This window comes from Acartia tonsa, chromosome 6 (genome assembly GCF_053477335.1).
Source record: "Acartia tonsa isolate MP-2025a chromosome 6, ASM5347733v1, whole genome shotgun sequence".
NCBI lineage: Eukaryota > Metazoa > Arthropoda > Copepoda > Calanoida > Acartiidae > Acartia > Acartia tonsa.
The window spans coordinates 51,879,084-51,906,807 of NC_137265.1; the positions used below are offsets into that span (position 1 = coordinate 51,879,084).

Sequence of the window (27,724 nt, forward strand, 5' to 3'; positions counted from 1 at the left end):
TTTTTTAGAGGCCTGGCGCTAGGTAGCCAGTAGAGATAAAGATATTAAGTTATGTACATGTAGGGCAGGCCCCTAAAGTAACCTTTTAGGTCAGCAGAAGAATTAAATTCGAAAAAGTGTATTTTGAGTAACAGGTCTAACACTCACACACACACATTCTTTAGTACAAGGTCAAGTAAAACCATATAAATAGGTTGAAATCCCGGTGAGTCACCTTTTATTTTTAACTTGGTGAATTACCGAAAAAACAGAAATAGAGAGAAAGTACTAGGATTTAACATCAGTTTTGTGGAGTCTGTCAACATGAACACACTTAGCCTTGTAAGTATACCAGCGGATACGCCCCAAGAGGCCTCTAGGGGCACTTTAAATGTTTTATTTTTATTTCAAATATGTCTATGTTGCGTTGAACGCTTTACGTAAAATCGAGAAAAGTAAAAAATTTTGTGATTTTTCTTCGGAGGATGGTGGTACCCTCCCCAAAAATAGTTATAAACCTGCCCGGGACCTATGAGAAACTACCCTGTTAAGGAGAACCCGATCAGTTCAGTCACTTTATTACAATGACTAGTTGCTTCCAGAGAGAGAGGGGACAATGGGCTGTTTATTACACTAGTCCCCAAAGTTTTATCATAACGTTTTTTGGTATTATCCTCTTAGAAATTTTTTTTTCAATATTAAAAATTTAAGAACTCCCCCCCCCACCCCAAACAGGGAACTATGAACTCTGGCCGCAGCGCTCGGCTCTCTAGCCTGCCTAGCCGCAGCTCGGCCCCCTTGCCTGCCTAGCCGCAGCGCTCGGCTCCCTAGCCTAAAACCTAACCTAACCTAAAATAGTTGTTTGTCGGTAGTCAGGGGGGGGGGGGTTTAAAAAATTGAAAAAAAAATTTATAAGAGGATAACGCCCATTTTTTTATTCGATGGTTTAAAAACTTTGGGGATTTTTACTAAATTTTGGTTTGTTGGTTTAATAAGTTGAGTGTTTAAACGTTTCAACCACTATTATTAATCTACAGAATGGGTAATTTTGTGTGCCATTGTCTAATCCCTTTATTAAAGCGCGTGGAAGGTAAAAAAAATAGCCTAAAACCAAGCAAATATTTATAAAACTTTCCTTAAAATTACAACCCATTTATTCTAGAAACATTTGAGATTGATACTATAACTTTTGTTAGTAGCGAGGCTCCTCTATAATTCCAAATGTCTGTCCAACTGCCCGTCTGTCCATTAGACATTGAAAGATGGAAACTCGATTTTCTTGGCTCCTGTAAAAGATAGAATGCTGAAACTATTTGACAACATACCGATCATTAAGGAGCACATTCAACTTTATAAAACCTCCATGGCAGTCGGGCTGCTTTTTAGCAGATATTTGACTCTTTTAAAATTTTCACATTTTCCCGCATATCTTTTGTGTTTATGGTCTGATTTAAAAAAAAATTCGGATAAGAATATCTAAATTAAATATCCCGTTGTTTAATTAAAAATACATGGGGGTTAGACTGCCTTTTAGCAGGTTTTTGACAATTTTTCCCATATATTTTCCCAAAATAAAGTAAGGTCTTGTGTTTATTTTTCTTGATTTTAACAAATACTCTTTAAATCTACTTGTATGTATTCCCTAATCCCATCCTTGATTTTTTGTGCTTCGCTACTTATGGATGTTGCTATCCTTGTTTTACATATAATTATTATTTTGCAAAAAATAAATGTTTTATTAAATTCAGGTTTGTTTGATGTTGTATGTTGGAGGCGTGGTATCCTCCAATAGTTTGTACTATCGATCTTATTATAATGGTAAGATTTTTAAAATTTTGCAAGAACATGCAGAACATTATGACGTCAAATGGCTGATTTTTCCCCCTACTTTTTTTGCAGTACATGCCCCTACTCCTCAAGCTACAAATGACAGGCAGTTTACCTCAAAGTGTCTAGTGTAGCCCTTATTTTCAATACATATGTAGAAAAGTTTTTATAAGTGTCCGAGGGAAAGCACAGTTTTGAAAAAAAATCAAATTTAAATGACATTGCTAGTCAATAATATATCATATTCTAAACTTACATAATCTATAATACAAAGTAGAATGATGTCTGTCCGCCCGTCTGAAGCTTAAGATCTCAGTAACCACTGAACCGATTGGATTCTACTCATCAGGGTATATACCTATTGGTCCTGTGATGGTTTTAAGCTATTTAATTGGGGGGTGGGACACCCCCAATCCCCCCCCCAAAAAAAAACATAATAAATCCCCCCCATTTTTTTGTTTATGGGGAAGTTAGTTCACAAAAAACTACTGGCAGCACCAGTAGTACTTAATTTTTATTTATTTATTAATTACCTATTGGGGCAAAGCCCCTAGAGGCTAGGAGCAAAGCGCTAGTCTATTTATAATTTGTATTGTCATTTGTTTAGAACCTGATTATAATGAAATAGCACATAAAAGGATATCAAATTATGAGGATAGAAAGTTAAATGAACCAGGTGAGTTATATTACATTTTTTAGCAATGGTACTCTATAATTTGAGATGTCTGTATGTCTGAAACGTTTTTGGGGAAACATGATTTTCTCTGCTCCTATAAAAGATAGAAGGCTTAAACTTCTTGTCAACATTCCCATCAATATGGAGCATAATTAAGCATAAATCATCAATATCGGTCAGACTGCTTTCAAGCAACTTTTTAGCCGCTTTCTTTTTACTACTTTGAAAGACATAAACATTATTTTTTAAGGTTTTGCGATTTTAGGTTTTTGAATTGTCTCTCTCTTTCTTTTCTTTGTTATGAAAACAGATAATCTGTTTATAACTCACTTTGTTCGTTTGCCTATTTCATAATACATTTTATGCTTTGCTACTTATGGATGTTGTCATCCTTGTTGTAATTCTTAAGTATACTTCATATTAATATATTTATATCTTTGTCTCCAAGAAGTGATTAAAATTTCCAACCCCTTAATTATTGTTCTTTGTCATGTAATGTAGATTTAATTCAACCCTGAAGGTGATCGCCCCCCACCCTGTTTTTAATTTCAGATTTTTTTTTGAGGGGTATTTTTTTCTAGGGGCGATTTATCTTTGGATGTACCCTCCCCCAAAATAGTTATAAACCTTCCAGGGACCTAAGAAAAGCTACCCTGTTAAGAAGAACCCAAATCGGTTCAGCGGTTAGCAAGATCCTTTGTCACAGACAATCAATCAAACAGACATCCTGTTACATTATTATAAGGATACTTGTTTAGATATAATAAAAGCTGCTTGTTATCAAAATGGATCAACTGATCTTGTCAAAGAGTTACTGGATGCTGGAGCCAATATAGAAGAAAGGAGTTTAAGTGATCATGGTAATTTATCAAGCTTGGCAAACAATTAAAAGTCTGTTAACACAAGTCATTCAAAAGAATTTTGTTAAACTGTATAAATTTTAAAATCACCCTCTTACCTTTGTTTTAATTTTAAACATTGTAACTAATATTCAAAAACATAAATAAGCTTTTGTTGATTTAAAGTTTCTTTTCTATTTAAATTTGTCTGCTTCAAATTTTTATTCGATTAGGTAATGTCCTAATAGAAATACTATTGTAGATTGTAATCCGGGTGCTTGTAGTGTTGAAATAGTGAACAGAACAAGTCTTATTTGTGCAACTGCAGCAGGAAACATAGAACTAACCAACCTCCTTCTACAATATGGAGCAGATGTCAATGCTAAGGATTCACTAGGTTAGTGTCATACTATTTACTGCAGTATATGATAATCATTTTTTTCCAACAAACCTCTTTACTGTATGTTTTGTCTATCCATCAAGATATGAGAAAATGCTGTATAAATTGTTTCACAATTTTCATGGAATATTATTTGGGTTTGTTTAACCCATGCTGCCATTTAAGCTTTTACAAGCTTTTTCCCTAGCCTCTATTGGATCAAAGAAGATCTTCCTTGTACAAGATTTGCCCAAAGAGGTACTGGGAAGTCTTCTTCCTATGAAGAACTTTTATTAAAGCTATAGAGATATTATAAACAAATTTCTTGTCAAAGTTACATACAATTAATGTCACATTATTTATGTATGATATATACCCATCAATCAATACAACTCTATATGTTGTGATTGAAACAAAACTGCATTTTCCAATTTTCTGACACAACCAGAAGGAATATAGAAAAACAATTATATGCTATTGTTCTATTTAAAAATATACAACAAATTAAAAAAAATATATTTTATCTTTAAAATGTAGCTGCAAAATAAGTATATTGTATCAAAAATGCTCAGTGTGAAATGCTTCTAGGATTCTTTCTGTGTATTCTTTCTATCTCTTTGTATATACAGTGTGTTTTTTTTATGAGAACTTTTTTGAAAGCAATTTTACCCCACTTATAGTTATCAGAATTTAATGATTGATGGCTTATTTTCTTCGTTTTTTATAACCATTTATAGAACATCAAAAATATATTCTGTTTTTATTAAAAAAGTGCAGTAAAATCAAAAATTCAAAACATAGGTGTCCACATCTAAAAATGGTTTTAGCGCATTTTTATCATACTCAAATCTTCTACCCATTGCAAGAATGGTTGCAAAACGCTTCAAAGTTGAGATACAGAGTTAAAAATTAATACAGATACTATTGGAGACATGTACTAGAACATATTAAAGTTTGAAGGCCATATCTCAACCAGGGAGGGAAAACTGGCCCCCCAAAGTCGATTACTGAAAATCCAATTTTTTTCTTGCAAAGGGTAGAAGATTTGAGCTTAAGAAAAATGCGCTAAAAACATTTTTAGATGTTGACACCTAAGTTTTGAATTTTTTATTTTACTGTACTTTTTAAATACAAACTGAAATATTTTTTTGATGTTCTATAAATGGTTATAAAAAACGAAGAAAATAAGCCATTAATCATTAAATTCTGATAACTATAAGTGGGGTAAAATTGCTTTAAAAAAAGTTCTCTTAAAAAAAACACACTGTATGAATATAATCTTAACAACAAAATTCAATATTACTATATCTAGGATGGACCAGTCTTATGATGGCAGCAAGGTATGATCACACAGATATAGTTAGGATACTTTTAGAACATGGAGCTGATGTCAACACTAAGAATGTATATGGTAAGTTACATACTTTTCAAAATATTTATCCATAAATCTATAAATTTATCTCTATGTATTTATAAATTTAGTGTAAACAACAAAATATATAGTTTAAATTCAATGTCTCTATATCTAGGACATACCAGTCTTATGATGGCAGCAGAGTCTGGTAACACAGATACACTTCGGATTATTTTAGAATATGGAGCTGACGTCAACACTCCGGATGTATATGGTAAGTTACATATTTTGTCAGGATATTTAGGTCCTAGGACAAACGCAGGAGTCCCAAATGTCGGAGTGGACAAATGCAGGAATGAACACTTAACCTAACCTAACCTATTTTTAACCATATTTTATTTTTTTTAAATGCCTAACCCCTTGGGGGGGGGGGGGGCTTATTTATATATTCATAGCTTAACCTAACCTAACTGTGTAGAAATACTTACTTATTTTTATATTTTAACACTCCTGCGTTTGTCCACTCCAACATTTGGGACTCCTGCATTTGTCTTGGAACCTATATATACATTTAGCCATAAATCTATAAATTTTTCTCTATGTATCTATGAATATTATCAAAACATGAAAATATATATTATACATTCAATATGTCTATATCTAGGAGAGACCAGTCTTATGAAGGCAGCAGAGTCTGGTAACACAGATACAATTCGGATTCTTTTAGAACATATAGAACATTTAGCGAATGTCAACACTAAGAATAAGGGTGAGTTCCATACCATTATTGTCACAATATGTAACTATCCATCATATACATTTATCTCTATGTATATAATTCCTATAAATGTACTCCAAACAATTAAATATATCTTAAATCCAACATATCTATATCAGGAGAGACCAGTCTTACTAGTTCAGCACACAGGGGTGACACAGATGTAGTGAAGAAAGGTCACGGTGAGTTCCAAACTATTATTGACACAATATCTATATATCCATCCATTTATTCTCTAAACAATAAAATTGATTAATTCAACAAATTATAATTAATAACAACATTAATTCATCTAGGTATTACAGCACAAGTTGACTCTGGAAAATCAAAATTACTGACAGCAATTGGTGATTTCCTACACATTGTTTCTTTAGTCTTTAAATTGTTCTTCTTTTCAATAATTTTTTCTCCTTATTTACTGAAAGCCATGATGACTGGCACTCAGCCGGATTACCGGCCACGGCCGGATTACCGGCCACGGCCGGATTACCGGCCACAGCTGGATTACCGGCCAGAGCCTGTTTACAAGCCACAGCCGGTTTACCTACCGCCACAGCCGGTTTACAAGCCACTGCCGAGTCCACCGCCGGTTTACAAGCCACTGCCGAGTCCACCGCCGGTTTACAAGCCACTGCCGAGTCCACCGCCGGTTTACAAGCCACTGTTAAGGTTAAAACTTAAAAATTAAGTAACTATTAAAATAATTGTTCTTTTAGATTCAATAATAAGAAAATTACAGCCATTTAAAATTTAAAAGGCAGATATTTTTGCTGTAAAATGTAAAAGATTATATTGCCGGATATCCGGCCGGATAGTTTCAATATCCGGTATCCGGCCGGATATTGAAAATGGCCGGATATCCGGCCCAACCCTACCATTCACAATAGATTAAAACTTTATATAATGTGCAAACCATGTATTGAAATTGAATTTAAACATGAATTTAGTAAAATATAACTAAGAAATATTTGGACAAAAATAATGATATTGTCACATTCGATATATTTTCTTTTTAAAAAGTATTATTTCAGTTTTATCCATACTGGACAATCATACAATTCAAGTTGGTTTTTATTTTTTTTTATTGCTCAAGCGCGACTTTTCTTTAATTTTCCAAGATAAATTTGAGGTTTTCAATTCTATACTTTATCTTCTTTGGTGAGTTCTATACTATTATTGTCACAATATCTAACTATCTATCCATTTATACCCAGCCGACAAATTTGCGAAATTTTCGTCAACTTTCGCAAATAAATTGCGAAAAAATGGCGAATTCGCGAAATATTTGCGATTATATGTTGCGAAAATTAGCGAAAGTTTGCAAAATCGCATATTTTGTGAAACTTTGCGAAATCGCGAAAAAACATGCAAAAAAAAAATAGCGAAAATGCTTTTTTTTGGCGAATTTTTTTGGGTTGCTAAAATATACAAAATCACAAAAAAAAAAAAAAAAAAAAAGTTGCAAATTCGCAATAAATCTTAAAATGTGCTAAAACTTGCTAATTCACTTAAAATGAAAACTTCCAAATTACCTATCTTGCTAATAATTGCTAATGATTGCAATTTAGCACTAATTAGATTTATTTCCAATCTTGCTAAATAGCAAGTTTTAGAAAATTTTGAGATATAGTGAGATTTTGCAACTTTTATCTTAGCTTTATATTTGCGATTTTGCATACTTTATCAACCCTAAAAATTCGCCAAAAAAAAAACGTTTTCGCGTATTTTCTCCCTAATTTTTATAATTTATAATCTTGCTAATTAGCTAGTTTATCACATTTTGAGATTTAGTGCGATTTTGTATATTTTTGCCAAATTTTTCAAAATTCCCAATCTTAATTAGCAAGTTTAGCATATGAGATTAGGTACGATTTTGCATATTTTTGCCAATTTTTGAAAATTTTCAATCTTAAGCTAATTAGCAAGTTTAGCATATGAGATTAAGTGTGATTTAGCATATTTTTGCAAATTTTTGAAAATTTTCAAGCTAGCTAATTAGCAAGTTATGCATATGAGATTTAGTGCGATTTTGCATATTTTTGCCAATTTTTTAAATTTTCAATCTTGCTAATTAGCAAGTTTAGCATATGAGATTTTGTGCGATTTTGCATATTTTCACAAATTTTTTTAAATTTTCAATCTTGCTAATTATAATGCAAGTTTAGTAAATGAGATTTAGTGCGATTTTGCATATTTTCACCAATTTTTTTAAATTCCCAATTTTGCTAATTAGCAAATTTAGCATATGAGATTCAGTGCGATTTTGCATATTTTTGCAAATTTTTAAAAATCTTCAATCTTGCTAATTAGCAAGTTTAGCATATGAGATTTAGTGCAATTTTGCATATTTTCGGCAATTTTTTAAAATTTTTCAAAATTTTCAATCTTGCTAATTAGCAAGTTTAGCATATGAGATTTAGTGATATTTTGCATATTTTTGCCAATTTTTTTAAATTTTCAATCTTGCTAATTAGCAAGTTTAGCATATCGGATTTAGTGCGATTTTGCATATTTTCGCCAATTTTTTTAAATTTTCAATCTTGCTAATTAGCAAGTTTAGCAAATGAGATTTAGTGCAATTTTGCATATTTTCGCCAATCTTTAAAAATATATATTAAAAACGCCTAAAAAAAAGTTTTTCTAAAAAGTAAGAGACACCTAGCGGCAAATATTTGAACTATATAAAGTAAAAATTTGTTTAACTCTATTTTAAATGTGCAATGGAAAAGACAGCTCTCCACAATTTTATACAAACGGAGGGAGGGGACATTGGGCTGTTTTTTACACTAGTCCCTAAAGTCTTAGTATTGTTCCCTGGCTTAACAACTTTAGGGACTTTATTGAATTTTCATTGGTTGTGTTTTTAAGTTTAGTGTTTAAACATTTCAATCACGAAAACTAATCTACAGAAGAGGTAATTTTGTGTGTCACCATTGAGGATATGCAAATCCCTTTAGATTTTATTGAGAACATTTCCCGTTAGATAGACAATGTTTTTGTGTGTTTTTGGGTATTAATAGAGATGATGTGAATATGCACACTAGACCAATAGCAGTTACATGAGGTGCATGTGAGAGCACATGAGCGGTCAAACTGGACACGTAATAAACAGGGAGGGATTGGGGATTGGAAATTTTATAAAACGTTTGCTCATTTTGGTTGGCTTTTAAAAGTTGGATACTTTTCTTAAATTTATATAAATATTTATCCCAAACTAAATCAAATACAGGATGCTTAACATTTGAAAATTAGAAAAACAGTGGTGCTTCGCTGATAACTTTGTGTTTGTTCGTTAAGATCTCGGTAATCATTAAACTGATTAAATAATTCATTTTAGGGAAGCTTCCATAGGTCCGTTTTTAAGCAATTTTAGTTTATCATCTTATCTTGTTTATCTACATTGGGAATGTATGTATATCAATTTATGATCCTCGGCCTCTCAGGGCTAATTAATTTTATCTTATAATTGTACATTATAATATCCGCGATAAGCTGTTTATAATACGATGTTAGCTTATGAAATAAAATCTTTATGTTTTTTCTTCCAATATGTGAATAATATTCAAAAAGATGCATATTTTGTTTATAAGTTGACCTCTAACTCATCAAAAAAAGTTGATTTTTAACTTTTACCTGTACAGAGACCACCTGGAGGCCTGGAGCTCCGGAACCTGGAGGACTATCCAAAAAATCTTAAAACTTGGGAAATTCATCATATAAGAATGATTTTACGTATGTAACATAAGTTGTGTATAGAGAGAGATAGTTGTGTATGTATATTTATATATTTTTAAAAGCGAAGCTTTTCTATAATTAGGGTCGGTCCGTCCGTACGTCCGTCCGAGATAGATAGCTTTTATTTGTTAATTTAGGCAGGTTAGAATTGTCCTATCGATTTCAAATTTTGCATGATGATTCCTGTAGTAGTTAGGTACGATTTAGAAAGCGTAGCAACTCTATAATCATTACCAGAATGTCCGTACGTCCATTTTAAACATGTTGATTTTTCTACTTTTTAACAACAAATTTTTATGTGATCTAGTTATCCGTTTGATCTGATTTTTTTTGTATATTGATTCATGGGACAACAAAGAACAATAGTATAAGCGAAGCAACTCTATAATCAAGTCCTAAAAATGTAAGTATGTCCAGAAACATTATCCCGTATCAAGCAGTTTTTGAACAAATTTACTTACAATTTTGCTTCGACTGTTTCGATTCTTTTATATTCTGATTATTCAGTTCAGACACTATACAAGTGTTAATGTCCGTTTGTCCTACCGTTTCAGTGCTTCGCTTTTATGGATGTTGTCATCCTTGTTAAAGAGCAATTGAAAATTTAATGCAAACTCAGGGATCTAAAGTGATAAGACATTGAATGACAAAATTACCCCTTATATTATCAAAATTAGTGGCTGAAACGTTTGAACACTTAACTTAATTAACCAACCAATCAAAATTCTCCAAAGAAAAAAAATATTACTATAAATATTATAAAACTTTGGGGACTAGTACATTAAACAGCCCATTGTCTCCTCTTTCTCTTCAAACTTTTCCAACAAATAATCTAATTGTTCATAAGGGGTAATTGTAAAAAAAAATCAATTTTTTATAAGAGCCGAGAAAATCACGTTTCCCCCAAACTAAGACAGACGGACATTTCAAATTATAGATAAAAAAAACAATAAATATCAGAAAGAGAGAAAGGGGACACTGGTCCCAAAAGTTTTACAATAACGTTTTCTTATTGGTTGACTTAAAAACTTTGGGGACTTTAGTGAATTTTGATAAGTTGGTTTATTAAGTTGAGTGTTCAAACTTTTAAACCACAAATTTTTAATCTACAGAAGGGGTAATTTTGTATATCAATTTATCGGCCATTTTCCTATCCCTGTATAACATACACTTAATCATAGAGTAGTTGCATTTATTCAATTGTTCATTAAAATTTTTCCAGTTTGGCTTAAAAACTGACTATTATCCCCTTGATTATGTTCTATGTTCTGAAGCTTAAGATCTCAATAACTACTGAACCGATTGGGCTTTCTATTTCAGGTAAGCTTAATATTTGTCTTGTGATAGTTTTAGGCTATTTTATTTTAAGTCGTGGATTGGTTTTAGGCTATTCTATTTTAAGTCTTGGGAAGGTTTTAGGCTTTTTATTCTCCCCTTTGAATACAGAGCCACTAGAAGCTAGGGGCGTAACCGCTAGTATTATATAATGGATTATTATTACATGGATTTTACACCAGATTATCATGTTCTTTAATAAATTGAAACTATTAGCTGGCTAAAAGAACAAACGCTCTTATCCACCCACTTTACCCCACCCCTCCCCTCCTACTGGAAGAACAAACTAACAAATAAATGATATTCAAGTTAGTGAACCATTCAATGAAAATTCAATAAAAGTAACTTATATAGTTAAAAATTTTCTAAGTTGTACCTACGTACTACAGGAATCACCTTGCAAAGTTTTAAATCGATGGGACAATTCTAACCTGCCTAAATTGACGAAAAATATGACAATTCTAACTATTTAAATCTATAATACAAAGTAGAGCGATGTCTGTCTGTCCGTCTGAAGCTTAAGATCTCAGTAACCACTGAACCGTTTGGGCTCTACTCTTCAGAGAATATACCAACTGGTCCTGAGATGGTTTTAAGCTATTTTCTTGGGGGGTGGGACACCCCCACCGAATGAAAAATCAGGTTAATCAAACATCTTGGTGCAAAGCCCCTAGAGGCTTTATATATCCTATTATATAAAGTAGTAAGCGTTTTTTGTCTGTCCCGAAGGATCTCGCTAACCGCTAAACTGATATTGTTCCCCTTTACAGTAAAGCTTCTTATAGGTCCTGGTAAGGTTTTAAACTATTTTTGGAGAGGGTGTCTTCACTTCCCTCCTCCCCAAAAAATATTTTTAAAATTCTTTTTAAACTCAAATTTAAAAAGTGATAAGGTCAACTTTTCCCCCTCCTACCAGTGCCCCTAGAGGCTTCTAGGGGCGTAGCCGCTAGTCCTTTTATATAAAGTAGTAAGCGTTTTTTGTCTGTACTGAAGGATCTCGCTAACTGCTGAACCGATTTTGTTCTCCTTTACAGTAAAGCTTCTTATAGGTCCTAGGAAGGTTTTAAACTATTTTGGGAGAGGGTGTCTTCACCCCCCTCCCCCCAAAAAATATCTTCTTTATCTTTTTGAAACTCAAATTTTAAATGGGATGAGGTCGACTTTTCCTCCCCCTACCTTAAGTAAAGTGCCCCTAGATGCTTCTAGGGGCGCAGCCGCTAGTATACATATATAGCAAAGCTTTCTGTCCCTATAGGTTGAAATCTTTATTTTCATCAAATCCTAAAAGGAATAGATTATTTCATCGTTAGATGGTTGTCCGCGGATAGTAAAATGAAAACTTGTAAGATTAACTCCAGTGTTATTGATTTTATTTTACCCTATGCGGAAAAGTGTTTATTGTGATACATGACCCAAGAACCGGTTCTAATCCAGCATAAATTTATCAGATTCAATACCATACGGGTTAAATATTTGTCTGTTCTTGTATATGGAAATTTACGGATAATTAAAATTGACATTGAATTTGAAATTCACTTAATATAAGGTGTAGAAAACAGGGATCTAAAGGGATAAGACAATGGCAAATGAATTCATGTACATCCTCAATGATGACACACAAAATTACCCCTTCTGTAGATTAGAATTAGTGATTGAAATGTCTGAACACTTAACTTATTAAGGCAACCAATAAAAGTTCAATAAAAGTCCCCAAAGTTGTAAATCCAACGAAAAATACTAAGACTTTGGGGACTAGTGTAAAAAACAATGTCCGCTCCCTCCCTGTGCATAAAATTGTGGCGAGCTGTTTTTATATTTTTCCCATTTGCAATTTAAATTGGATTTCAACAAATTTATACTTTATATAGTTTTAATTTTTGCCGCTAGATGTCTCTAACATTTTAGAAAATCATATTTTTTTTTGGTATTTTTGATATAAGTATGGTTGTTTAAAAATTAAATAAGTATATCATATTTATAATAATTTCCTATTTCATTTTTTCCCGGTATTTTGAAATTTTTTGTAAGAAAGAATAACAAAATCTGAACAACAGACAACAGTATACAAAATTTGAAAATTTTCTACATACGATGGAAAGTAATACAGCCTTTGTCACCTAAGAATAAGTATATGAGATTCTCATTACTTAACTTCTGAACCAGAGGTTAAAGTTAAGCATATCTCAAGTAAAGTGTTATGAATCCGCCAATATTTGCATTGAAGACTAGAAAAACATTGGCGAATTTGCAATACTTCGTGAGCCAGAGCTTACAATGTTTAGTTGAAATATGAAGTAAAATTTTGTGAAAAATCCGTAAATAAACATACGGTTCCGCTGGGTAGATTAGGAGAATGACTGCTAATTTGCCATGATACGTAAGCTAGAGCTATAAAAATAGCCGCGAAAATAAAAAGACAAAATTCGCGAATTAGCAAGAATTTGGAGGGAATAAAATAGAGAAAAGCCGCAAATTCGCAATGATTTTGAGGAAAAAAGAGAATAGCTGCAAAAATAAAAAGATAAAAGTCGCGAATTTGCAAGAATTTTGAGGAAAAATATAGAGAATATCCGCGAATTTGCAAGGATTTTTTGAAAAAAAGCCGCGAATTCGCTAGTTTTATCTGCGAATTTTTTGCGATTTATAAAAGGCGAATTTATTAAAGGTGATGACGAAGAATCGCAAATATTTTGCGAAAAATGCTAATTCGCGAATTTTCTCTATTTTTTTTCGCTAAAAATTAGCGAATTTGCATATTTTCGTTCTCTCAAAAATCTAATTAACACAGTCGCAATTATTAGCAACTTTTAGCTTGCTAATTCACAATTTTTAGCAACTTTTAGCTTGCTAATTCGCAATTTTTAGCCTTTACATTTCGCAAAATTTTCGCGAATTCGAAATTTTTCGCAAAAAATACAAAAATTTTGCTAAAAACTGCTAATTCGGCTTTAATCCCTTGCTAAAGTTCGCGATTTTGCCTGGAGAAATCGCAAATTTGTCCGCTGGGTATATATCTATATACATTGATTACTCTGTGTAAATTATTCCTATAAATGTACTCCAAACAATATCTAAAGTTGTTTTTCATATAATTTTAATTTTATTTTTTTATTCATTTCAATTTACTTTGACTGTCTGTGTCAATATAAAGGCCAAGAATTATTCCCTACTCCTCCTTTTCAAAAAACTAATGTTTTAATCTTTTTTTTCAAACTTTTTCAGTTGTCATCTGTATTTTATGGTGAAACCTAAGATTCAAAATAATTTGTGACATTGTTCTATATAAATGTATGTTTAATATCTTTGATCATATTTGCTGTCATCTAATGTCTCACACCTATATTTTTTTAGACAAAATTAATTGAAAATGATTGCTAAAATCGAAATATATCTTCATGTCTTAGAATAGTGTAATTTTTTTAAAAATAGGTTGAAAAACATACTAACTTTAAAATATAATATCAATATAAATAAACAGCTCAAATTGAGGGTTTTCATTTCTATTCCTCCTTATTCTATGATTACCCCCCCCCCAAAAATTTTACCCCGGGAGTAATTTTTTGGGGGGGTAAACTAAGTTTACCCCTGCCAACAGATTTCAGGGGGGGTTATTACCCCCCCCTAAACAAATTTTACCCCCAGGGTAAAAATTTTGGGGGGGGGAAAAAAAAATTTGGCGCGCTTCGCGCGCCATTTTACCCCCGCCAAATACGAATTACCCCCCCCTTAAAATTATTTACCTCCCCCCCCCAAAAAAGCTTGGACGTCTATGCAATAATTTACAGTCCAATGTCCCCTACCTCCCTGCAGAAATGTGCAACCATATTATTTTAATGCAGGGAAGGAGTGGACATTACGCTGTTTATTACACTAGTCCCCAAAGTCTTATTGTAACGTTTTCTTATGCGTTGGCTTAGTAACCTTGGGACTTTTATTAAATTTTATTGGTTGGTTCATTTAGATGAGTGTCCAAACGTTTTGGGGAAGTATATCAATCTATTGGCTATTGTCTTATCCCTTTGGATCCCTGATTTAAATGAGTTAATTTAGAAAGTTGCACAAGTATAATAATTCCTCCAACGACAATCAGTAGCGCAGCTACTCTATGATATATCTATAATACAAAGTAGAACAATGTCTGTCTGTTTGTTTGTTTGTACCAAAGGCTCTCGCTAACCGCTGAACCGATGTGGTCTTTCTTTATATGGAAGCTTCTTATAGGTCCCTAGATGGTTTTAGGATAATACAAAGAGTCTGGGTATTGTTTTAGGCTATTTTTCTGCCCTCCATATTCCTGCCAATAGAGAGCCTCTTGATGCTAGGAGAGGAGTCGCTAGTATAGTTATAGACCAGCCTCCAAGGACCTCCGACAGACACACAGATACACATCCAGTTATTTTTATAAGGACTAGCGGCTACGCCCCTAGAAGCCTCTAGTGGCACTTTAAATTTTGTTTTTTTGCTGCGTTCAAGTTTCTACGATATCAAGCTATTTTGCGAAGGAATCTCTATACTTAAAATTACTTATTAAAAGGATAGGGTAGGATAGATTTTTAATTTATTCATATTGAATTCCTCTTTTAAACAAAATTGTTTCGTAAAGCATGTCGTAATAATCCATATATAACATTCGGCCTCTCAATTCCTTCACCCTCTTATTCAACAACCAGATATGTAATTTTTCTGAAAACATAAATCTCGGCTGTTTAGGGTTAAAACTAATTTTTCCCATCAGCGTTGTTTTAGTATAATATAGATAAAAAATTTGTCGCTAGGTGTCTCTTTTTGTTTTACGTAACAGTAATATCTTTACTAATAAATCAAAGTTTTGTTAAAATTAAATAATTTTATTTTATTGTTTTACAATTTTAATCTAATTGGAGCTTATTTTAAACTTTTTAAAAATACATTAAAAAAGGTAGCACCATATTTAAAAGCAGATTAAATGTACTATTTTTGTTGCGGATTCAAGGTAATAAACAGCCTCATAGCGTTTCAAGTTACCATACATATTTGCAGATCTTATATCATTTGACTTAGCAACGTCTTCAAATAGAAATTTATTATTACAATTATTAAAATTTCAATCTTAGAGTCAAAACTCTAAACGCATCTGTAGGGTCACTTGAGGGAAATCAAAACAATCCACATTACACTTAACATTTCAGTTTTGAAACGAATAATAAGGATTTGCAAAAAGTTAATAAAATAATTTAAAAAGATGTATTTGTATATCATTTAAAAGTACCGATAACTAGCCTAAAACCTCACCATAGGGTTTATCAAAACATTTCAAAAGTTTTACTTCAGAAATCATTTTATACAAAAAATGTATTAAAACTTGTCGTTTTATCTTTAGTATATTATGATTTTATGGATTAATGAATATAGAATACGTGGAAATTGTGACGGGGTAAATTTTGTCGTCAATGCAGGTTGCGTATATAGTCCTCAGCTATTGGTCAATATGTTTCACCATGATCAGTGGAGTGAAGTCACAATGGGGATGGGAAGGGGGTACCATTATATTAGACAGCTGCGAGAAACATTAGATCATGGTATCGTGAATCACAAATAATATCCATTTATATTAAATCCACTGGATTATAAATATCCATACAATATACTTTGTAATTAAATTCTATATTGTACATTTTAATAAAAGCGAAGCTTTTACAATTATAGGTTTTCTGTCCATATGTAATGTAGAATCTTCCCATCTATTTGAAACATCGCATGACGATTTCTGATATAATGAGGTATAATCTTTACATGATCAATTTGGTCTTTTAAAGTGTGATTCATAAAACGATTTAGCATAATAATAGCAGCATAGCATCTCTATATATACAAGTCTTTAAATGTAAGTTATTTAATGAATTTAATAAATGTTGTATATTCTTTTGAATAATATATTATTTTCGATATTCAAAGCTTTACTTTTCTTTTATAGATGTTGTCATCCTTGTTGAATTCTCTGATATACATTTTAATTATTACATAAAAGCTTATGTAAAATTTTATATTATCATGTTAATTGATGGTTAGCTTATACTACCCCCATATATAATATTTAAATACCAGGGAGGGAGGGGACATTGGACTGTAAATAATACTCTCCCCCAAAGTTTTTAAAAGCGAAGCTATTCTAAAATTAGAGTCGGTCCGTCAGTACGTCCGAGACGGATAGCTTTTTTCATTAATTTAGGCATGTTCTTCTTTGGGCATGTTAGAATTGTCCTATCGATTTCAAACTGGTATGGTAATTCCTGTAGTAGTTAGGTACGATTTATAAAGCATAGCAACTCTATAAATATTATTCAGAATGTCCGTACGTCCATTTTAAACATGTTGATATTTTACTTTTTTAACAAAAAAACTTTACGTGATCTAATTATCCGATTGTTCTGATTTTCGTGTTCTGATTCCTGGGACAACAAAGTACAATATCATAAGCAAAGCAACTCTATAATCAAGTCCTAAAAATGTAAGTATGTCCATAAACATCATCCTTTATCAAAAAGTTTTCAACAAATTCAAATATTCTGATTATTGAGTTCTGACACTATACAAGTGTTAATGTCCGTTTGTCCTATCGTTTCAGAGCTTCGCTTTTATGGATGTTGTCATATTTGTTAAAGTAAGGTCCCTCATTCGTCAACCATATAACTAAGAGGAATTTAAATTAATCCTGATTGCTTCGTATAAACCTTCAGCATCTAAACCTTTCCGCCAATAATTTCTTTTTTACAGAATGGATAACAAATAGTTCTTATCATTAATTTAGACATGTGTTAGAATTGACCTATAGATTCCAAACTTGGCATGAAGACACTTGTTATAGTTGGTTATTTATTTTATCTACAATGCGATGTAGCAACGGAGGAAGGGGCACAGGCTGTTTATTACAATAGTCCCCAAAGTTTTATAATAACCTTTTCATATTCGTTTTCTTTGGGGATTTTTATTGAATTTTTATTTGTTGGTTCATTAAGTTACTCTAAACGTTTCAACCACTAATTTTAGCCTACAGAAGAAGGTGCAATATTTATGTGTATCATTTTTGGGATGTACTTAAATTTGTTGGTCTTTGTCTTATCTCTTTATCTCCCTGTTAATTATAGATCTTAGAAAGTTGGGAAGAAATGTAATCTGATAGTTTAGGCTTTTATTCTTTTAACAACTTTGTTATTTAATAATGACTTTACAACTTTATTAATTAACTAGCGGCTACGCCCCTAGAGGCCTCTAGTAGCACTTTAAATGTTTGTTTTTATTTCAAATATATAACTTGAGAAATAATTTCTATGTTGCGTTCAAGTCTCTACGCGAAAATTTTCTCTCTCGATTTTTTTTTGTGATTTCTCTTGGGAGGGTAGTGGTACCCTTTCTCAAAATAGTTATAAACCTTCCTAGGATCTATAAGAAGCTACCCTGTTAAGGAGAACCCGATCAATTCAGCGGTTAATTCTATCATACATCTTGTAGGGCTGTTAAATAATTTTAATAGTTGCACCGCCCCTAGCCTAAAACCACCCCAAGACAGTTTTCCGAAAAATTAAATCTAGTCGGACGGGCAGTTTCCGAGATCTTAAGTAAATTTGTTGAAAAACTCCTTAAATAACGGACATTGCTTAAAGACATACTTTGATCTTAAAGAAACTTCGCGTATAACATTGTACTTTGTCGTTATAGTAATCAGTTTTCGAAAAATCAGATCAGTCGGAAAATTTTATCACATAAAAATTACTTGTTAAATTTAAAAATCAACGTGTTTAAAATTGACATACGAATAGTCAGGTAACGATTACAATACGGACGGACGGACCGACCCTAATTATAGAAAAGCTTCGCCTTTTAAGAAATGACTGTATAAAGCCCTTTTGGAACATCAGGAATAAGTTTGTTTAAATCTTGTTTCTTATAGTTTACCGTCAATAAAGGGTTAAATTAGGTAGTTATTTGAAGTTTTTAATTTTGTGGCTAGGTGTCTTATACTTCAAGGATTTATTAAAATTTTAATGTAAATACTTCGCACATTTAATTTAAATTATTTATTTAAATTTTTTTGTACAATTTTTATTGTAAAAGTATTTCAACTTTTGAAAATTACAAATCAAAAACCAAGTAATTTTAAAACATTTAAAATTGTAAAATCTAACACAAATTCACATCTTTAGTGTTAACTCATTTTAAATTCCACTTTTGAATATTGTAATCATTTATGGAAGGCAAACTTGTTTATGTTAGCCTAATAACTATCCAGATTTATTTAATACTTCTTAAAGAAGACTAAAATTATATGAAATAACATTAGGTCAGACCAATAGAAATAGAAGAGTAGAAGAATATTCTGAACCCTTTTTTCGTCAAATCTAAGAGAGAACATTCCTAGCAGACAAAAGTATTGTTTACTTTCGACTTAAGCTGATGTGGATTCTTAAAAAATGATAGACTCGCTATTCGATAGTGAGGCAAAATTATTTTTGTGAAAAATCATCCAAAAGCACATTAAAAATCTACAAAAATTAAACAAAATCATATGTTAATAACCCTCTTAAGATTTTATTTCATTTTTGTAAATTTTTTTATTCGATTTTGGAGGATTTTTCACAAAAATAATTTTGCCTCACCAGCGAGTTGCCAGCCTAACTTTTTTTTTAAGAATCCAACTTTGTTTCAAGCTTTCAAATTGTAAACGAAATTTTTGGGCAATTAATTCTGATTCCGCAAAGCTTTCTACTAAGAAAATATACTGTTAACAGCTGACTTTTATGTATGTATGAAATGAAAAAAAACATGCCTTCGTAGGAAAATGTGTACATAATTTCAACCAATGAGATCCAATGTAAATTCCGATGCGATTCTCCTATTGGCTCAATCAGACATTCCCTCTCTTTCTTAGTACCTTTATTGTCAGACCATTGATTAGAAAGTTCAAATACAGGATACTTTTATGTTGGAAATTGCAATAGTTCATAAGCAACCAGGGACAAGGGAAGGCTATTCTAGCAAACAATGCTTTAGAGTTGATTTCTTAGATTTCCAGTTCAAACTTGATGATGAGATAAAGCAACTTTTGGCAGAATTTGATAAGAAACTAAAGCATTAATTTAGCACTTTTTGCTTTGTTTACTAAAAGCCGTGCTAAAAGGATTGTCAGAGTTTATCTTCCCGTTCAGTTTAAAGATGTATGAGCAGAAATAATGCCTTTTTACAACTTTTAAGTATTTTATCTAAATCATAACCCACTCGTAAATTATATGTTAAATAGTGAATAAATATATTAAAAATCCTAAAGAGTGAATAGCTGTAATACTTTGAAAAATATTTAAGATTGTTTAAATATTTATCTCATATACAAATTTAAATCCAAAAAAGGTTTTTACGACACCTAGCAATAAAATTCGGAACTACATAGCTATGTATTTTCACAATCATACATTTTACAATATTTGTTGTAGTTTAATTTTGCCTTTCTTAGCAACTTCTTGTATCTAATGGCTAAAAACGTTGGAGGAAAGTGGCGAAATAGGAATCTAAAATAAAAAAGCTTCCCTTAAATCATGATTTAATAAGTACTGCAATAATCAAACCTAAAAACTTCTAATCTCCTCCGAATATTACAACTTACAAACTTTTTTAATCATTTAAAATATGGGTAATTTCCCCCAAAGTGCCTTGTAGAGCACATAGTCCTCCCTTTCCCTACCATTAATGAAAAACAAAACAAAAAACGATCAAAGGGGCGGCATGTTAGAATTGTCCTATTGTTTTAAAACTTTGCATGTGATTCCTGTAGTAGAAAGTGTAGCAACTCTATAATCGTTACCAGAATGTCTGTATGACCATTTTAAACATTATGTTGATTTTTTTAAAATTTTTAATAACAAATTTTTATGTGATCTAAATATCCTATTGATTTGGTATACTGATTTCTAGGACAACAAAGTACAATATTTTAAGCGAAGGAACTCTATAATCAAATCCTAAAAATGTGAGTATGTCCATAAACATTATCCTGTAATAAGCAGTTTTTCAACAAATTTACTAACAATTTTGCTTCGTCTCTTATACATTTAAATTCTGATTATCCAGTTCTGACATTCTACAAGTGTTAATGTCCATTTGTCCTATCGTTTCAGAGCTTTGCTCCCATAGATGTTGTCATCCTTGTTTAATAAGTAATGAACAATGAATTTAATTTTTAGCTTTAGGCATAAGTTCGAATTTTTAATTTTTTTTTGTAAAGATCCAAGATGCTGTGAGTATTGGGTTGGATTTGTCCTATTTAATTTTTTATAGATTCATAAAGTGAGATATTATTTAGTTATTGAATCGTTTTGAAACTTTTGCCTTAACCTGCCTCAAGGGGTTAATCAAGGTGTTGATCAAAGTGCTTTTGATAAAAAAATTTTTAAAATATTTTTTTTTGTTTGTAAACAGTTACAAATATCATGAATAAGAAAAAAATGTAAAGATTTTAATTTCAGGAAGTATTTTAGAATATTTTTTAAATCTCCCTAATTCTAAATTCTTTAGTAAGAAATCTTTGTTTTGATTTAAGAAGCAGAAGCTAATGAAGCTAACGAGGTTTGGTGATAGCTTATGATTAATACTATCTGAAATGAACAGCAGTGCATTATAGAAATAGTTGCATCTTTCTTTTTGCTATATCAGCTTACTATTACCAGGGTAGGTTTCGTGATTTTCCAAGAATTGTTAAATAATTATTGAAGAATTGTTGATGAGACGGACCGCCCCTGATAAGCAACACAGTTTAAATGAACGTACAGACTTACGGGAACGATTATAAAGTTGCAGCACTTGCTATGCAGGGACAAGGGAAGTTCTTTCTGATCAACAATTCTATTAAAATCACGCAACTAATTCACGAAACCTTTAAAAGTTTTGAATGTTTGGGATGATTCAACTATTATAAAAAAGGGTTTATAGTAAAGTAGATAAGAGTTTAAATTCGCTAAATCTCATCACTAAACCTCACTATTAGATAAGAAATACCAGACCGTTTTTCAAAACAAACAAAAGAACTCTTACCAAACAATTCAAAAGTAGGGAGATTAAAAAAATATTTTTAATTACTTCGTAAAATTTAAATCTTTAATTTTTTTTCTTTTCCATAATATTTGTAACTGATTAAAGACAAAAAACAAAATATTTTAATAAATTTTTACTTTGATGCATTTTCAAACACTTTTATTAACCCCTTAAAGCAAATTAAGACAAAAGTTTCATATTGATTCAATGATTAAAATACATCTTACTTTAAAGCTCAAAAATGAAATTCATTGTTCATTACTTATTAAAACAAGGATGACAACATTCAAAAGCGAAGCGCTGAAATTGAAGGACAAACATACATTAACTCTAGTAGAGTGTCAGAACTGAATATTAATGCATATGTCTACAAAATTGTGAGTAAATTTGTTGCAAAACTGATTAAATACATGTTACTGTTTAAGGACATAATGACGTTTTTAGGACTTTATTATAGAGATGCTTCGCTTATAACACTTTACCTTGTTGTAATAGGAATCAGTATTCAAAAAATCTGATGACTAGGATAATTTTAACATACAAAAATTTGTTGTAAAAAAAGTAAAAAATAAGCCTGTTTTAAATGAATGAATGCACTATCTGGTAATGATTATAGAGTTGCTGCGCTTTCTAAGTGGTACCTAACAGCTATAGGAATTAGCATGTAAAGTTTGAATTGATAGGACAATTCTAACCTTTTTAAATTAACGGAAACAGCTAACTGTAATGGAAAGACGTACGGACTTACGGACCGACCATAATTATAGAAAAGCTTCGCTTTTAAAAAATAAATAAACATAAAATACTAAATTCTATTTGACGAACACCTTAATAACAAATAAGCATAAAAAATATATATATTGGTGCCTTACCACAAAGTTGCCTATTAAGCACTGATCCCCCTCCTTATTAAGATTATATCTTTTGGTTTCCTTAATGCTATACCAAAAGGACCCCCGCCCCTTTGATCGTTTACAATTTGTTTTAAGTTAATGGTGGGGAAAGGGGGGATTCTGTGCTCTACAAGGCACTTTGGGGAAAATTACCCATTTTTAAATTCTGTAATAAGTTTGTAAATTGTTAATATTCGAGAAGATTAGTTGTTTTTATGTTCAATATTGCAGGACATGATAAATCATTTTATGATTTCAGGGAAGCTCCTTATTTACATTTCCTATTTCGACACTTCCCTCCAACTTGTTTCGCAATTAGAGGCAAGATGTTGTCAAAAAATACCAAATTAAACCACAACATATATTATAAAATTTAGGATTTGGAAAAGAATAGTTATGTAGTTCAGAATTTTATTGATAGGTGTCGTAAAAACTTTTTTTATGTAAAATTTTTTGATGAGATAAATATCTAAACAATCTTAAATATTTTTGAAAATATTACAGCTATCGACTCTTTGGGATTTTCAATAAATTTTATTCACTATTAAACATATAATTTATGAGTAGTCTATGATTTAGATAAAATATATAAAATATGTAAAAAGCATTATCCAACTCATTCATCTCAAAACTGAACATAGAACTAATCTCTGACTATCATTTTTGCATGGCTTGTAGTAAAGTGAGCAAAAACTAATAAAATAATGCTTGAGATTCTTATCAAATTCTGCCAAAAGTTGCATAATCTCATCATCTAGTTTTAACTGGAAATCTATGAAATCAGCTCTAAAGCATTTATTGCCAGAATAGCCTTCCCTTGTCCCTGCTTGCTATGTCATACCTAACTGTTATATTAAATTAAAAATAGCAGGACAACTCTAACACGTATTAATAACAGACGAACGGATTGACCCTTGTTTAAAAATCTTTGCTACTAAAAATCAGTTAGATCATAAATATCTATCTATATATCTAATCACTAACCATTAAAGTAAATATATTTTAATTGATAGGAAGGTTGTATCAGCCTATATATATTTACCAGGGAGGGAAGGGACGTTGGTCGCTACATAACACACGTACCCAAAGTTGTATAACCACGCTATCTTATTCGTTGTGTCATGAACTTTGGGTACTTTTGATTGGTTAGTTACAAACTATTAGTGCCCAAACTTTGCCACCAATAATTTCAATCTACAGAAGGGGTAGTCTTAATTAACAACATAGGGAATATATATTAATTTATCATCCATTGTCTTATCCCCTAAGATCCCTGGTGTACATATGGACAGATAAGTAAAATGTTACCCATAAAATTCCTAAAACAAGTCAATTAAAGACTAAGGAGGATGTTCATACAAGCTATCAAACATTTTGTAAAAGCGGAGCTTTTCTATAATTAGGGTCGGTCCGTCCATCCGTACGTCAGAGACGGATAGCTTTTTTCGTTATAAAGGCATGTTAGAATTGTCTTATCTATTTCAAATGGTTCAATTTTCAATTTTGCATGGTGATTCCTGTAGTAGTTAGGTACGATTTAGTAACTCTTCAATCATTACCAGAATGTCCGTACGTTCATTTTAAACATGTTTTTACTTGTTTAACAACAAATTTTATGTGATAAAATCAGTCGATTGATCTGATTTTTAAAATACTGATTCCTATTACAATGAGGTACAATATTATAAGCGAAGCATCTCTATAATCAAGTCGTAAAAACGTAAGTATGTCCTTAAACATTATCCTGTATTCAGGCATTTTTTCAACAAAACTTACAATTTTGATTCGATATTTATCTTATTTTTCAGTTCTGACACTCTTCAAGTATTAATGTTCGTTTGTCCTACCGTTTCAGAGCTTCGCTTTTATGGATGTTGTCATCCTTGTTTTTAAAAAGAGATTAAAAAATTACTCAGGAATTATAGTGATAAACCATTCCTGGACCTATGAGAAGCTTCAATGTAAAGGAGAACCATATCAGTTCAGCTCTTAGTTACACACAAGACAGAAAGACTCACATAAAGACATCCTTTTACTTTAATATATTTTCATATTTTACTAAAACTAACTAATTAGGTACACCGACAAACCTCCTACAGGGACAAACGTCCTAATGCGACAAACGTCCTAAACCTCATAATGCAACATACATCCTAATGCGACAAACCTCCTAAACGACATATCCCCTAATGCGACAAACCACCTAAAGGGACAAACATCCTAATGCCACATTTCTTAAGTAAAACGTCCTAAAATATTTCAAAAGTTAAAAAATAAAAAAAAATCTTCCAAAATTTGAGGACAAAATCTACTACTGCTATTAAAAAAGTTGAACAATAAAATCCAATATGGTGATAAAACACACAGAGACGAAATTCAAAACCGAAATTTATTTCTTGAATAACTTTGTCCACAGGGTGAAATTTAAAAATCCGTCCGACAGTTGTCCCAAAGTCTGTGTTGGCTACCCAATGGCATGGTTTCGAACCCGATACAACCTTGCATTAAAAATATCAACCCTTACCTCACACTTAATAAATGTGATATCACTTGAAAAGTTTTTAGGGGGTTTTACTTAAAAGATGTCGTATTAGGAGGTTTGTCGTTTAGGAGGTTTGTCGCTTAGGACGTTTGTCGTTTAGGAGGTTTGCCGGATTAGGATGTTTGTCGCATTAGGACGTTTGTCGTAGTAGGACGTTTGTCGGTGTACCACTAATTATAAGTCAGTCTATAAACACTTTTATCTAATTACATTTAGTCAGAATTATAGTTTTTAAAGATGTAAATTGATGAATATTATATTGATAATTTGTCCATGATTACCACCTTTTTAAATGTCTCAGGGATCTAAAGGGATAAGACAATGGCCCTTGTATAATGATGTACATCCCCAATGAAAAAACACAAAACTAGCGTAAAATTAGTGGTTAAAACGTTGAAACACCAAACGTATTAAACCAACCAATCAAAATACAATAAAGTTGTAAAGCCAACAAATAAGAAAATGTTATTATAAAGCTTTTGGGACTAGTGTAATAAACAGAACAGCCCACTGTCCCCTCTCTCATTCTGTCTAGAGAACGCTGCTATTTTTAACCAACAAAATTTAGAAATATGCTATTTTATTTATTTTTGTCTGAATGTATGACTACCCATTGACTGGTTAATTTCAGAGAGAGAGAGGATAATGGGCTGTTTATTACACTAGTCCTCAAAGTTTTATGATAACGTTATTATTCGTTGGCTTAATAACTTTTGAGGACTTTTTCATTGGTTGGTTTATTAAGTTGAGTGCTCAAGCGTTTAAAACACTTATCTTTCGCTACAGAATGGGTTAATTTTGTGTATCATCAATGGGGATGTACAATGTACATTATTATTTTAGCCATTGTCTGATCCCTTTAGATCCCTGGGTTGAAAACTTAGCTGGGCCATAAATTTGTATAATACCCAGTTACTGGCTAATAACCAGCAGAGAGAAGGAGGGATAGGACATTGGACTGTAAATTATACTGGTATCCAAAGTTTGCTAAAAAACTTTGGGTACTTTTAATGAAATTTTGTTACAAAACTAGCAGTGTTCAAACTTTTCAACCAAAAAAAAAAGCTGTCTTTTATAGGAGCCAAGAAAATCACGTTTCCCCCACATTGTCTTAGACGGACAGACGGAAGGACATAAGGACGGACGGACATTTCGAATTATAGAGTAGCTTTGCTACTAAAAACTACCTATTATCTCAATATCAGCATCTAACATAACAATATAAGATATTTTCTTCCTAAATGGCAAAAATGGCTGTATTTTAATGGCGGGAAGGTTTTTAACTATTTTGGGGGAGGGTACCACCACCCTCCTAAGAGAAATCACAATAAATCGAATTTTTTTTCTCTCGAATAGAGACTCTTACGTAACATTGCAAAGTATCGTAGAATATTGATAGAGACTCCTTCGAAACATTGCAAGGTATAGTATTATTTTTTTTTAAACCAAACATTTAAAGTGCCACTAGAGGCCTCTAGGGGCGTAGCCGCTAGTCCTTATAATAAAGTAACAGGATGTTTGTCTGTTTGTAGCGAAGGATCTCGCTAACTGCTGAACCGATTGGGTTCTCCTTAACAGGGTAGCTTTTCATAGGTCACGGCAAGGTTTTAAACTATATTGAGGCAGAGTACCATCACTTCCCTAGAGAAATCGCCCCTAGAAAATGATTACCCCCCACCTCCTCCCTCCTCAAGTGCCCCTAGAGGCCTCCAGTGGAGAAGCCGATAGTATTAAAATATAATACTAAATTGATTAAAACTTATGAAAAATTTCTTTCAAAAATTTAAATTTTAGGCGGAAAAATCCTCTATTTGGATTCCATTATATTTCTATGCTTAAATTTTTCCATGGATTATTTCTCGTGAAAATTTATTAAAATGGCTAAAAACCTGCCCTATAATAATAACAAGATTAGGCTCTGGAGGGAAAAATACAAATCTGTCCTGTTTTGACTAACATACAGCCAGACACCCCACAACTTTTATGTTTTCTGTAAAAATGTAAATTTTTGTACAATATGTAGTTTTAATTTTAGCCGCTAGGTGTCTCAAAAAATATAAAATAAAATTAATTTAATATACTTTTTGATTGTTTTTGATAAAAAAAACGGATTTTTTGTTTTAAAAATTGTTACATTAAATTTTATTTAACTTCTTTTTAAAAAGAAAAATTACTTAATTTAAACAATTCAAAGTTTAAAAAAAAAATTATTAAGATAACAGTAACCCATGTTTTTAGTACTTGTTTTTATAATTTTTACTATAATAATTTGTGCATGGAATCTTTGATTAAGAATCCTCTATACTCAACTCTCAAGTCCTGGATGTGG

The 27,724-nt window shown here is 31.7% G+C and overlaps 1 protein-coding gene across 2 annotated transcripts; it reads left to right on the top strand.

The window, feature by feature from the left end:
• Positions 1-302: 302 nt before the first annotated feature.
• Positions 303-7,034, top strand: LOC145322910 (uncharacterized). Of its 2 annotated transcripts, none has more exons than XM_080165263.1 (10): positions 303-321; positions 1,728-1,797; positions 2,414-2,482; positions 3,241-3,342; positions 3,584-3,718; positions 5,013-5,111; positions 5,230-5,328; positions 5,719-5,823; positions 5,952-6,014; positions 6,129-7,034. In XM_080165263.1, exons 1-10 carry the CDS (start codon positions 304-306, stop codon positions 6,518-6,520), a joined length of 1,152 nt encoding a protein of 383 aa, XP_080021389.1. In that variant the 5' UTR covers position 303; the 3' UTR covers positions 6,521-7,034. The 2 variants fall into 2 exon arrangements, with proteins under 2 accessions (XP_080021389.1, XP_080021390.1); XM_080165264.1 differs by having other exon boundaries at positions 5,952-6,008.
• Positions 7,035-27,724: the final 20,690 nt, after the last annotated feature.

Excerpts from the sequence above, each read along its gene's own strand:
- LOC145322910 (XM_080165263.1), top strand. Across the intron at positions 5,112-5,229 it reads CAACACTAAGAATGTATATG|GACATACCAGTCTTATGATG; the intron begins GTAAGTTACATA and ends CTCTATATCTAG. Across the intron at positions 5,824-5,951 it reads TGTCAACACTAAGAATAAGG|GAGAGACCAGTCTTACTAGT; the intron begins GTGAGTTCCATA and ends TATCTATATCAG.